Source organism: Nannobrachium achirus (assembly GCF_963921795.1).
Source record: "Nannobrachium achirus genome assembly, chromosome: 19".
NCBI lineage: Eukaryota > Metazoa > Chordata > Actinopteri > Myctophiformes > Myctophidae > Nannobrachium > Nannobrachium achirus.
The window spans coordinates 1,059,317-1,074,464 of NC_137826.1; the positions used below are offsets into that span (position 1 = coordinate 1,059,317).

Here is a 15,148-nt window from a genome sequence, read left to right on the forward strand (position 1 = left end):
CAACAGGGTTTTCGCCCACAATCTTCTCCAGAGGCCTGGCCACAGTTTAGGCTATATGCCCATGTTCAATAGAGAAAGATGCAATTCTGGGAAATTGCGAGTGTGGTTGCCGTTTTTGCATTTTCCCATTCAAGTCAATTACTGGGAGTTACTTTAGAGAGTAACTTTTAGCCATTAAGGAAGCAGCATAAAGGTGACGTATAGAAGTTTATGGATGAACTTTTAGCCAATGAGGAAGCAGCAAAACTGCTTTTAGCCAATTAACTTTTAGCCAATGAGGAAGCAGCAAAACTGGTGGAGGGTTACTGGTCTGCTGTGAAGCGGTACGAAGGCCGGTGGAACTCCATGTCACCTGTTTTCTATTCTATTTGTAAGATAAGATACAACATGCCCATAAATGGGTGTGTGCTGCTGCGTAAGAATACATGCCATATAAATGACATAATTCATTAATATATAACAGACGTCTAATCCTAACACCTAAACCTCCTTCCCAACCTCGATTGCACACCACTAAAACAACTATATCAGCATGCCCATGTATGGGCTTATACTTCTGATTAACTTAAAATCGAGAAATACACGTCATCATGAACCAATTGTAATCTAGATAGAAATATCATCACTATGACTATAAAACGTATAATTAAAATCTAAAGGCGAAAGTATTACATTTGAGTTTTATTTGGTTAAAGGTCATTTGTTATTCTCATTATCTTACAACTATAATTCGAGAGGCCTTCTTCTCAGTTACCATCAATAAAAGTCAGGGCCGCATCTACTAATAAACTTGTGAAGGCCCTCAATGGGGGCCTGTACCTGTAGTTATTAAAAAAGAAAAAAAAGAAAATCATGGTAGGCTATTTTTTTAAGGACATATACAGTAGAGTCTGCACACTAGTTAAGCTCCATAAATGTATTGCTGGTCAACGTTTCGATCTCAAAAGATCTATTGAGATCAAAACGTTGACCAGCAATAAACTTATAGAGCAGGGGTCTTCAACAGGGGGTCCGCGACCCCTAGGGGGTCCGCGGAGGTACTGTAGGGGGTCCGCGAAATTATTGCTTTAAAAAAAGATTTTTTTTTTTTTTTTTTTTTTTGCCATTTTTCACATTTATGTTAAAAAATAAATCATGATTCTATCCATTTTTAATACATGATTACTATGCAATTGACAGTTTGTTGATATTATTGACATTGGTTCTCAGTTAATAAGTAGTATGTTTAGAAATGGTAGTGATACGACCCACCCTGCTCGCTGTAACTTGTACATGTTTAAAATAAAAAATAAGCCCCGACCCCCCCCACCCTACGAGGTGGTAGGGGGTCCCTGCTCCATCTCCCCATCAGTTTGGGGGTCCCCGGCCTGAAAACGTTGAAGACCCCTGTTATAGAGATTAACCAGTGTGCAGACTCTATATGTCCTTCTTGATGATTCTGCTTGTCTATAGCACCTGGGCCACGGCTACTTTCTTCATTCAGGCTATTTTTTTTAAAGCCTTGAACATGTTGTTTTAATAATGATACCAATAAATAGGAATTTGAGGTATACTATGTTAATTCCATTGAGCGATCATTAACATAAACATATTCTGAAAATGCACACGGCCCACGCATCTGACCACGTATTAACGTGACAGCCTTTTTTAAATTGTGCTAGCAGTAGTCTACTAATCCTTGTAAAGTTGAGATAAAGTGTATTGACTAATAGTGCTTATCGGATTTGTAATTAAAATATTACCGTTTCACGTTAGCACCTCCATCACATAATCAGTGGATTATAGATGTTATGCAGAATATCAAGGTGGAGAAAATTAGGAGTATACTCTCAATGGCCCCACAGGGAGATTCCACAACACATGGGATCCATTCATGAACTTTGTCAACAACTTGCCTGGGCTTGAACCATAAATATACCAGTTCCTAGGGTCTGCCGCTCCTCTTTTAATATACTGCACACTGTTTTATTATTGTAATATGTATAACATTAATGTTGTTTTGTGATGTCTGTATATATATTCAGGATGCTTACCTGCCTTAAAGGTGTGCTGTTGAAGTTACAAGTCCTGACTAAACTTTAGTCCTCCAGCGTCAACATACACTGAGAAGTAAGTAGTTCCTGTAAAACAACAGTAAACCGTAATCATTAACCTGCTGAATGACTCTTGACAACACAGCCTGTCCTTTTACAGCGTGGCACCAAAGTTATCTATGTATTTATGTATAAACTGCTCCACCAATCACAGTCCCCCAAAGTAGACTGATGGTGGTAAGCAGTCTCACCTGGCCTGAGTTAAACTATTAGACTCAGAGCTTTGTGATAACACAGGTGAATGTAGGTTTTTGGTGTTACAAGAAATACAATCCCTGTTTCACTGCATGTCATTTCAGGGTCCACATAATTGGAAGGCTGCATTCGCAGGCTGATTGCATCACAGGCTTCCAAGGCTTGTCCCATATCATACTGTATAGGCGGCTTCAAATGCAGTCTACTTTTATCTGTCTTGCATCTCCATCGGATCAGACCGTTCGTTCAGGATAGCCTACTTCCCAGAATGCCTTTCACATCAGCTACAGCAGCAGCGGTAACCTCGCCTACCAGTCTTTCTCGGGAGAAAGCCTGGTGTTCATTCACAACAGACCGCTTGGTTTCCGCCTAAAGCGCGGAAACCACTAGAAGAAGCGGCGTCGCTTTGATTTAGTTCCCCTCGTTCGTTTCCCCAATCACTATTAAAATGCTCAAGAAGCCTAGTGTAGTCTTGCCAGTCGCTATGAGTTGGACTAAAAGATCACATACCAAAAAAAAATTTCGAAAGCAAAACTATGCCGCATCAAGGTGTTTATTAGGTAGGCCCTAAAATGTCCTTGGGTGCAGGGGAATATTTTGGGTTTAAACTGAATCCAGTTGATAGTTCCGGCCAAAGTGTAGTCCGTCTAGGACTACAACATGACGTAAAGTGGTTTCCGCTCCCGACCGGATCAAACCTTGTAAAGTGAAGTGATCCCAGACTACAGCAGCGGAGGAAAGCAAGTGGTAGTGATTTTAGCAAACAGTATTTCTGCTTGTTTGTAGGACATCATCAGCCTATCTGAAAGCACAAAGCAGCACAGCCACATCTTTCTACTTTTATAACTGTCTTTTTTAATGTAAGGGTACATTTAAACATGCATTTAAAAGTCACTAGAACATGTTTCCTCATCTGAAGAACAGGAGAGGACCAGAGCCATTCAAAGAATTGCTCTTCATTGACAGCAAGAGCACTTTAAGCACTGAGCCGACACTTAGCTATCATTTTTTAAAGAGGTGGTGCCATAGTTTTGTACTTTGTCTGGTTATCATGTGTCTAGGAGGTTGACAGTATTTTCATTAGACCCCCTGGTGTGGTTGTTATGAGCAATTATGTATTCCCTTTGCATTTTAGATTTCTTTCTCTAGGCTGCCACCTTGAGGGTCAAAGGTGCCGATCCAAAAACACAGATAGAGTGACATCACTGGCTAACTTCAGCTGGGTGCTGCTAGCTTACAATACTCAATTTACTAATTACATACAATATGAGTATCACCATACAGATAATAAGAGATACAAAATATAACAAGCATAGTTTTCCTTTTCTTTTTATACATTCTATCATGGTTGGAATTTAAAATACATCACCTTAAGAAAGAAAAACAGAAAAGGGCATCAGAAACTCCAAGAGTGCACAAGAAGGGTGCCGATCCAAGCCCTCGGGCTCCGGAGGCAAATTACGAACCTGAGAATGGAGATTCATCTGACGAATCGTCTCCACATACTCACCTACCTGATGTTGTAGATCACTGATGATCCGGTCTTGGTCTTGCTTCTGACCATCCTTATCTGGGCAGAATTGTTGCTCGGCCCCTTTTAGGCCCTTTTTACCAAGCCAAGGGGAGTATCGCTCGAACTTCCTCCTACCAAGGCCGGTTCCGGCATGACCGGCACCATCCTGACATGCACTGGAGCACGAGTCAGATCTATCGGGGGCCAGCACCCGTCATTCCTATCTTTTCTTATCCAGATCCTCGGGAATTCTCCAAATTGAAGAGAGCATTGGGAGACACATTCTCCCCAAACACCCCTGAAGGATTTAAATTTAGGATACTGTGCGATCATCTCCAACTGGAAGAAGCCCAGCTAATGGCTGAAGGGTACGCCAATTCAATCCGTCCCTTTTCAGATACCATGGCTGCTCTGGAAGAAAGGTTTGGGAAACCTCATCATATAGCCATGCAGCGCCTCACTGAGCTGACAGATGGACCCAGCATTAGAGGGGGAGATACAGAGGCATTCAGGACATTCGCTTTCAAAGTTCGTTCACTGGTATGTACGCTGACCATGTTAGGCGAAAAAGGAAAGGCAGAGTTGGAATGTGGATCCCATGTTATCCAGCTTCTGAAGAAATTGACCCCTTATTTGGAGTCAATGTTCCGGAGATTTATCTACCCTAGACATGTCAGTTTACCCTCCCTGCTGGATTTCTCTGAATGGTTGGAGTTCGAGATCAAAGTACAAGCTGACAGACCACAAGCACGGCCCACCAGAGACCGGTATAGCCCACCAAGAGGTCAACCACGCAGAGCCGAACAGGTGCCTAACAGGAGACAGACAACCATCATGCATAGTGCGGTGGACTCCATGTCATTTGATGCCCAAAGCAATCGGAAAGTCGAAACAGAACAGTACTGTCCATACTGCAATCATAGTGGACATCCTCTTGGTCGATGCCCCTCTTTCAGGCAACTAAACAACGATCAGAAGCGTGAATGGATCATCCAGAAGTCCCGGTGCTGGCGCTGTGGAGGTGATCACCGGGCCAGAGAATGCACACTTCAGATCCGGTGCATCAGTTGCGGTCGACGACACATTTCTGCTTTGCACAGTGTTAATACAGACAATAAGCCGATCAGGCCCGATCGAAGGTCGGACAGGCCGCGGAAGACTACCACAACCTACACAGCAGAGACGGGACTAGTAAAGGAGCACCAAGAGGACCAGCCTTCTTAATATTTCATCGATTTCCACGGGAAATCTGGGGCGGCTGTTGCGAAGGCTCTCAATTGCTCTCACGTCATACGGGCAGTTGACAGTTTGCTATGGTTACTCATTGAAGCTGAATCTCCATATATGGAAATGACTGACGTATCTCACCTCACCTCACATTCGATATCTCCATATATGGAGATATCTTGCTGCTGACTTCATCAGGGTGATATCACATCGTACACAAAGGAGCGGCCCATATATGGAAATGTCTAGTTAGTGACCTCATCAGGATGACATCATGCTGATGTCACCCATCACGCTGATATCACATCGTATACAAAGGAGCGGCCCATATATGGAAATGTCTAGTTAGTGACCTCATCAGGATGACATCATGCTGATGTCACCTTCATAAACAAACAAGCCCTATAAATAGGAGCCTTTGACACCGGAGAAGCCAGAAGCATTCTTCGACTCAGACCTTATCGCCAGGATCACCTAAGCTTATAGCTTATCATCACCTCCAACCATCTCAAGATACTCAGCTAGTTCTCCCAGCAAGACTTCAGAGCCTCTCATACGATTCAAGGCATCTCGGTTAAGTTCTTACCGGACACCACTGCGGCGGGTCCTAACCCTAGAAACCAGTTCCTTCTGAGTAGCAATTTTTACATGCTGTTTGTACATGCATGTTGTTTGTGACATCATTGTAACATCAGACCGAAGCCTATTTAAGACTCGGAAGGTCACAGTGAAGGCTACGAATCTGAATCTGGTGTAGCTGAGAGTACGCACCTTGCTCTGGATCTCAGCAGCTATGAACAGCAACAGGAACAAGAACGCTTCGATTACCGCCGTCCAGCGACTAAACCAGGATTACCTGAAAATAAAGAAAGACCCGGTGCCTTTCATCAGCGCAGAACCCCTGCACTCCAACATTCTGGAATGGCACTATCTTGTGAGAGGTCCAGAGAAAACCCCCTACGAAGGAGGATACTACCACGGTAAACTCATATTTCCACAGGAATTCCCCTTCAAACCACCCAGTATCTACATGATCACACCAAACGGGAGATTTGCGTGCAACACGCGGTTATGTCTGTCCATCTCGGACCACCACCCGGACACGTGGAATCCCGTCTGGTCCGTGTCCACGATCCTCACGGGCCTGCTCAGCTTCATGGTGGGGAAGGACTCCACGTTGGGTAGCATCGTCACCTCCGACGACGTGAAAAGGCAACTGTCGGCCCAGAGCCTGCCCTTCAACCTCCGGGACGGAGTGTTCTGCGAGCTGTTTCCGGACGCGGCCGACGAGATCAGACAGAAGCAGAAGGCCCTGGAGGAGCTGGGCGTGCTCCCCATGCAGCCCCTGGCCCTCTCCTCCGACAAGGTGCCGGACGAGGGCGAGCCCCGGCGCGCCGCGCCCCAACACCACGAGCACCAGCCGGCCGACGCCGACGCCGACCGAGACCTCCGGCTGGCCATGGAGCTCTCGGCCCGGGCCCAGGAGGCGGACGAGCAGAGGAGGAGGAGGCAGGAGGAGGAGGAGCTGGAGAGGGTGCTGCAGCTGTCCCTGGCCGAGAGCCCCTTCAGGTTCTCGGCCCGAGGGCCCGAGGATGAGATGAGGCGGCGGGAGGAAGAGGAGCTGGAGAGGACGCTGCAGCTCTCGCAGCAGGACGTCCCGCCAGGCCTGGACCCGGACCTCCGCCTGGCCATGGAGCTGTCGGCCCGCGCTCAGGAGGACGACGAGCACCGGAGGACGCAGCAGGACAACGAGGAGCTGGCGAGGATCTTGCAGCTGTCGCTCACCGAGCACTGAAAGGAGCAAGAAAAGACTGGCGCTCGGGCGGCGCAGTGGTAAAGTCCCTGCCCGCCTCCCTACAATTAACAATTTATTATTACAATTTAGGCATTTAGCCTTTACCTCCCTGCCTGATTGCCACCACGGAGGTCGTGGGTTCGAATCCACCACGTTGCATCCGGATAAAATCTCAGCGGGTCAATGCGCACACAAATTGGCCCCATGGCCTCCCCTAAGTAACAAGGAATCTTGTGAAATAAAATGTCGTCAACCAATCATCAAGGACGATGATACACGAAAGAAGTGTTTGGGGGGAGGGAAGCAGGGCAGTAGCGGGAGGAGTAAGACGAAGGCTCTGCGTCCTCCCGGTGGGGGCTCCTCACTGGCAGGTGATTCAGTAGGATATGACACAGAAATGTGAGTGGGGAGGAATCAATTGGCAATTGGTTATTGGCATAACGACTAAATTGGGGAGGAAAAGGGGTAAAACATTATTGGCTACTCTAATTTAAGAAGAAAAAACTAGAACTGCACTCTGTCGAGGTGCCAAAGCAGGCCATGTATGGCCTACTTGTGTGCCAGCAGAGGCACCATGAGGCCCATGGTCCCTCATTTGCTGTTAATGATAACGTTGCCAGAAACGCAGTACTTGCGCGCTCTGCTGGCTCAAGTAAATAAAGAAGGAGCACAGAGGCTTTTTTACCATGTTTTAGTTTTTTTGTGGAGAAAATTAAGATTTATTTAATCACTTAAACCCTATATGGTTTAGTCCCTCAGGACTCTATACTGGTGTATTTCCTGCTTTCTTGTTATTGTGGGGAAAGCTTTCACTGAAAATAGTCGGTCGACAAGCTCACAATGTGTCACGCTGCGACATGTTGTGAACTTGTTTATCGGCTATTTTCTGTAAAAGTCCTCCCCATAATAAGTATGCTGGGGTTTAAGTGGTTAATTATCTACACAAGGGAAACACATCTTGTTCAGGTCAGGAGACAAAATACACTTAAAGGGATATTTAACTTTCAGAAAACTTTTGGCCATTTTATCGTTTAATCAGGCCAATTTGCTTTGTAAATGTTATCATTTTAACTATGATAGATTCATTAAAAACACCCAATATTTTTTCTGGTGACTTATAATACCCTCCTAATACATGAGCTGGCCATGTATTTTCCCGATATTGTTTTTCAATTTCATTTTAATAGTTATTTATTGTATTTCCTTTTTTTTCAAATAATTATTACAAATAAATGAAAAATGTTATAAAAAAAAAAGAAAAAAAACACGGCCAGCTCACGTATTAGGAGGGTATTATGAGTCACCAGAAAAAAATCAAACCTCGGTTCGAAGTGAAGCGGTGAATCTGAGTATAAAATTGTCTAGAGCTACATCACTACAATTCAGAATTGAATGATTTTATCTGGAGGGCCGGATTGTCATGTGAAGCTTCAAACTATGGTCTCATTGGACATTTTTAATCATCCAATCATCAGACCGGGACGGACACTACACACATATTCTGGACGTACGGGACAGATAAAACCTGTTCATTCTGGACTGAAATGACCATATATGGACATGAGGGACACACATGGGACACACATTTACGGACAGATAAAACCTGTTCATTACCTGTTCATTACAGTACAGTAAGGTACAGTACAGTAAGGTACAATAAGTACGGTACAGTAAGCCTAAGGTACAGTACAGTAAGGTACATACAGTAAGGTACAGTAAGTACGGTAAAATACAGTACAGTACAATAAGGTACAGTAAGGTACAGTACAGTAAGGTACAGTACAGTAAACAGGAAGGTACAGTACAGTAAGGTACACACACTCTCACACAGGGTGTAGCTGCTCAGCTTCACCGCCCTACTTCGAACCGAGGTTTGATTTCTTTTAAGTGAAATATCCCTTTCAATAATGATGGTTTATTTGTTTATTTAAACGGATTCCAATTAGCTGACTCCTTAACTTCAGCTAGTCTTCCTGGGGTCCAAGACATTAACATACATTAGCACAAATATATCAAATATAACAGTGTATTACAAAGAAATACTGCAAAAACTAAAACAAACTGGAAAAAAAGAAAGAAAGAAAAGAAGTATCAAATAAAAAGAGACAATAAGGATACAACAGATTTAAAAAGTATCAATCTGGTATGTAAGAACTAGAGTGGTTGCCGTGGCACGAATTCGCAAATGAATTTCGTCTTACTATTTGAATTTTTCCCATTCAAGGCAAATGGGGAAATAATACATTAACGGCCATATATGGAGATCTCTGTGTCAGTCCTTGTCCCTTTTATGCCCATATATGAAGATCCCTGATGTCATCAATATTAAGCCCATATCTTGGAAGGCCCATATATGGAAGGAGAAAAACGCCCATAGGGCCCATATATGGACATACTGTGTCAGACTCATGTGGTCTATGAGGTCAGACATCTATGATGTCAGCCATCTCCATGTTTGGGAAAAGTAAAAATTTTAATTAGCCGGTCGATTTGACATATGGCCCTACAGGGTGCGTACCACCAGAAATGTGGGAAGAGTAGCGTGGCAAAAATATGTTTACAATAGGAGACGATGGAAGATGGAATAAAGTCGGACAAGTACTGGAAATTGCAAGTGTGGTTGCCGTGGTCCCCTTTCAAGTCAATGGGGGAAATTAATTCACCATTTGAATGGCCATACATGGAGATCCCTGATGTCATCAATATTAACCCCATATCTTGGAATGCCTATATATGGACATAATACTGTGTTGTTCTCATGTGGTCAATATATGGACATACTCTGTCAGTCTCATGTGGTCTATGATGTCAGACATGATAATGTCAGACATCAAATCCATATCTGTGAAAAGTTTATTTTCAATTAAAGTTAATGGAGAAAATTAATTCCTGAATACATTTACATAAATTAAACTATATTATGACGTATCTTAGCAAAATAGCACGCATGCATGTCCCGATGAAGCTCGTCGATTTGACTCCTTTCCGACATGTCTCCATTCCGACACTAACCCTGTCTCTTACCCTAACCTTAACCTCTATGGAAGTGTTGCCACTCTGACAATAAGAAGTCACTGTCGGAGTGGCGACATGTCGGAATGGAGAGCGCCCCCCCTGGCCCAAGTGCGTGCCACCAAAACTGTGGGAGGAATTTCATGGCAAAAGAAAGGTTTACTTAAAGTCGGACAAGTACTATAGGGCAGGGGTTCCCAAACTTTTTTGTCTCAGGGCACCCCATAAATATTGTTTTAATCCGAGGCACCCCTACATTATAATTTTCACTCCCAGCACCTTATATTTATAGCATATCGTTGTTGTCGGGTGGAAACCTTGTAATAGTTGGAGGACTTAAGGATATCTCGCGCTAATCAGTCTAAAAGCGCGAAATTTTGCACAGATGTAGCTCAGGGCATGCTCTAATGATTTAGCTAGGGCGCCCGAGTCTGCGACCTTCGGGGTCGCCACAGCGGCCAAATCAAGTTGGGCTCCCATTGACTTTCTATACAGGAGGAAAATACCCAGAAAAACATATTTTATCTGGGTATTTAAGTAGGATCTGAGGGGTTTAACTAGGGGTTTGTCGTCATGCTGAATCCATTGCAAGCATTTGTTTTGCACAAAAAACATTCCTTGGGCTATAAATGGCATCAGAAAACGATGCATGTATGGGTGAGCATTCATGTTAGTCGGAGGCCTTAGGTTTTTTTTTCTCGTGCTAATCAGTCTAAAAGCGCCAAATTTTGCACAGATGTAGCCCAAGGCATGCTCTAATGATTTAGCTAGGGCGCCCGAGTCGGCGACTTTCGGGGTCGCCACAGCTCCAGAAAACACCCAAAAAACTCTGAAAAGTGATGACTCATCACTTTTCATCACTAAACCATCGTTTTCTCGGGCCATTTGTTGCCCAAGGAATGTTTTTTGTGCAAAACAAATGCTTGCAATGGATTCAGCATCATTACAAACCCCTAGTTAGACCCCTCAAATCCAACTTAAATACCCAGAAGAAAAGTGTTTTTCTGGGTATTTTCCTCCTGTATAGAAAGTCGATGGGAGCCCAACTTGATTTGGCCGCTCTGGCGACCCCGAAGTTTGCCGACTCGGGCGCCCTAGCTAAATCATTAGAGCATACCCTGGGCTACATCTGTGCAAAATTTCGCGCTTTTAGACTAATTAGCACGAGATTACCATGTCATCTCCCTTAGGCCCCCGACTATAAGTCCAAAACCGTTCGTTTTATATTTATCATCTATAAAATGTACTAAACTAGTGAAAACAGCAGATCTACAAGCACACACTTGTAGATCGTCTGTTTTCACTAGTTTTGTGCAAAAGACGTACGTCTTTTGGTAAAGCAAAGCCCTGCTTCATCATACAAGACTAAATGATAATATATATATATATATATATATATATATATATATTACACATTTGAAACTTGGAGATACGAGGTTTCTGCCTGACAGTGACGATATTTTAGTGATTATGTTGCGAGGAAAACGTTGAGATAATAGCCATTTTGGTTAGAACTGACTGAAAATAACTTTATACTTCAAGTTTAAAATGATACTAAATATTCTTTTAAGTGTCCAAATAAATTCCAAATACTGATCTCGCGGCACCCCTGGACTGCCATCACGGCACCCCAGGGTGCCCCGTCACCCACTTTGAAAACCCCTGCTATAGGGTACATATTTAACGTGGTTTCTAAAATTTGTAGAGGCATATCAGCCAAGACGAAAGCACCGAAGTGGATTCGAACCCACCCGCGATAGCACATGGTGGACGTAAAGCTTTTTTTTTTTACATGTCTAAAGCGGTTTTGGACTCCATGTGGCCAGCCTTGTGACATATAATAAAGTTTTAGAATACCCACTCCGTGAATTTCATCCCCTAAAGCCTTCTGTAAATATGTTTTCTATGATTCTGACCGGGGACCGGATTTCGCGGCAAAATTACGTCATCATACACTACCGGCCAATCACAGCGCATCTTGCTGACTCAGGAAGTAGCTTGCCTCAACATAACAACAGCATATACTCGGGTGAAGGAGTCCGTTTCTCCGGAATGCCTGAACGCACATGAACCAGGGACCCCTCTAAAGATAGATCTCGGCGAGCTGCAGGCGGACGCGGTGGTGAGAGGCCGGTCCGCGACGAAAAACGTCCGAAAGACGCGGACGCGACCGCGGTTTGCTATACAGCTCTGACCACTAGTTGAGCAACTTACACAGTATAGCTTTAACTCTTGTATATTTGGTTTTGTTTTTTTGGGTTTTACATTTTAGGTATTGTTGTTTGTTAAGTATTATTGATTTTATCATGTTCAGCACTTTGGTCAGCTCTGCTGTTGTAATTGTGCTATACAAATAAAGGCTGATTTGATTTGATCAGTCATGTATGACGTCAATCATCTATGACATCAGTCAGCTATAAGGTGGTGCGAGCGTCCGAAGAAAACACAACACAACACAGGATGGCAGAGTGGCATACCATAGTCTCCGTCATCGCGGGCATCGCAGCCATAGCACTCTTCACTTCAGTCCACAAGATCGAGGAGGGACACACAGGGCTTTATTACAGGGGAGGAGCTCTCCTGACGGCCACCAGTGGTCCTGGCTTTCACTTGATGCTTCCCTTCATCACCAGCTGTATATCTGTTCAGACAACTCTGCAGACGGACGAGGTGAAGAACGTACCGTGCGGCACAAGCGGGGGAGTGATGATCTACTTCGACCGCATAGAAGTGGTGAACTATCTCCGTCCTTCGGCCGTGTACGACATAGTGAGGAACTACACCGCCGACTACGACAAAGCCTTGATATTCAACAAAGTGCATCACGAGCTCAACCAATTCTGCAGCGTACACTCGCTGCAGGAGGTCTACATCGGCCTGTTTGATCAGATCGATGAGAACCTGAAGAAGACCCTGCAGGAGGACCTGACGTCCATGGCCCCCGGGCTCATCATACAGGCGGTCCGGGTGACAAAGCCCAAGATCCCAGAGAGCATTCGCAGGAACTACGAGATCATGGAGAGCGAGAAGACCAAGTTGCTGATCACACAGCAGACCCAGAAGGTCGTGGAGAAGGAGTCCGAGACAGAGAAGATAAAAGCCGTGATGAAGGCCCAGATGGTGGCCCAGGTGGCTGGGATCACGTATCAACAGAACGTCATGGAAAAGGAGACGGAGAAAAAGATCTCTAAGATCGAAGACGATGCTTTCCTCGCTAGGCAGAGGGCCAAGGCAGATGCAGAATTCTACTCGGCAAAGAAAACAGCCGAGGCCAATAAGATGAAGCTAACACCAGAGTATCTGCAGCTGATGAAGTTCAAGGCCATCGCAGCCAACAGTAAGATCTACTTTGGTAATGAAATCCCAAAAATGTTTGTGGACTCCGGGTCCCCTGGCTCAGCCATCATGGCACCTGGACCCATGGACATCCTGAGTGAAAATATGGATTAAAGGGGAAGGGTGTGGGGTGACCCACAGGACAATCTGCTTGTAGATACACCAGTAAGACTCCCTAATTGGGAGATAAGCGACCACCAGGTCGCATGTATACAAGCATCCAGGTCGCATGTGGTTTGCCAGCCAAGGAGTGTGTGTGCAAAGTTTGTCATGGATAGGGGCAACGGTGCCGGAGATAATAGTAGGGCCAAAAGTGTGACGTGACGTGGCGGACAGACAGACTGACTGATGGAGGGACTGACTGACTGACAGACAGCCGGTGGAGGTTTTCATAGTAACTTGCGACCTGACGGTCGCAACCACTGTGCTACTCTGACCATTCAGCAGCACACAATACTATGCCCATTCAAAAAGAAAGAAATTATAATTGTCTTCAACCGTGAGCATATTTTACAATGTTTACCTCAGTTCTGTTGAACTTCTGTCCTGAATGGAATCAAATGTAATGGAATCACAACGTCATATGAAATAAATATATAGTCTATATATTGTTGAATAAGATCCCTATACTTCTGAATCAAGCCATAGAACCATCACCTCTGGAAGGAGAACTAACAGGCTGCAGTGTGGCCCCTCCATGTTTTAACTTTTTTCTTAAATTAATGTCCTACTTCTGTTGTCACATAAAAGTAGAACAAATAGCTGACATATAAGCTAAAAACGTGTCGCATTGTGGCATGAATTATTACCTGAATTATTACTTGCGCCAACAGAGTACGCAAGTACTGTGTTTGGTGCTGTCTGTTTCCGGATGTCTGTTTATGGCCAACATCACCAACAAGTATGACCTAATATAAATAAAAAGACTCAAGTTGGCACCTCGAGTGCCAACCTGCCCTCCCACATACTGTACATAGAGCACCGAACAGCACCGATCGCAGTACTTGCGAACTCTGCTGGCGCAGAAGTAGGCCATTTATGGCCTCGAGTGTACAGGCACAAGTTGGCACCTCTATAGAGTGCAGTCTCAGTAGAGGTCTAGTTTTTTGCAATTTTAATTGGAATCTTGAAAAGTAATATTTTTTTTTATTTAATTTCAAATGTATCTAGTTATATTATTTATTACATATTTATATGTTTTTTAGTTTGATAATACATTGAACATAAACTAGACCAGGTCAACCTGGTTGTGCCAGACCCCCTGTCTGTCATCATCATTTATGACATCATGCCTTTTGTAGGCATGTCATCATCATGTCATCATCATATATACCCTTTATATAGAAAACCCGGACAGACCGACATTTGCTTATGTAGGCCTACCCATTTCATGGGTCTGGCAAAAAAGAGTAAAAGACAATACAATATTGTAATACTAGTGATTACTAATGACTAATATAGACTGAAGTAATTAAAGCGGTTCATGTTTGCATGTTTGGAATTGTAACAACTGAAATCAATAATACATGAGTATTGGGAGATTAAACTGAGTGCTACATTTACTTGTGTAAAGAACCGAGTTCTTCCGCCACTGCTCAGAGTTAAATCAACACTCTGGATTTGACTGTGTAGAGGGCAGGTACCAAGGTGTCACACCGACTTCCCTCCCAGGATTAGAAGAGCTCCATGCCTCCCACACACACACACACACACACACACCATGAAGACCCTCCAGAGCCTGTCTCTTGTGGCTTTAACCCTCTCTATTGGTGAGTAGCACTTTACAAATGTTGTTGATCATGACTACAAGTATTTACACATTCTTTTTCCAAGGTTTTCACAATTTGTCATTTCTCACATTGTGAGCTTATAGAATTGGACATTTGTGAAGAGCCGAAGCATAAAATAGGGCTTAATTGGTTAATGTAATGTTTAGTATTAATAATCTAAATATGAAAAGTAACTTGTAAAGTACAA

General features: G+C 44.0%; 2 protein-coding genes across 2 annotated transcripts; both read left to right on the forward strand.

Moving 5' to 3' along the window:
• Positions 1-5,821: 5,821 nt before the first annotated feature.
• LOC308304131 (ubiquitin-conjugating enzyme E2 J2-like) lies at positions 5,822-6,823 on the forward strand (the record flags this gene model as incomplete). Its single annotated transcript, XM_080748690.1, has 1 exon — positions 5,822-6,823. One exon carries the CDS (start codon positions 5,822-5,824, stop codon positions 6,821-6,823), a length of 1,002 nt encoding a protein of 333 aa, XP_080604816.1.
• A 5,472-nt stretch (positions 6,824-12,295) lies between these two features.
• Positions 12,296-13,285, forward strand: LOC308304132 (erlin-2-like; the record flags this gene model as incomplete). Its single annotated transcript, XM_080748691.1, has 1 exon — positions 12,296-13,285. One exon carries the CDS (start codon positions 12,296-12,298, stop codon positions 13,283-13,285), a length of 990 nt encoding a protein of 329 aa, XP_080604817.1.
• Between the last annotated feature and the right edge of the window lie 1,863 nt (positions 13,286-15,148).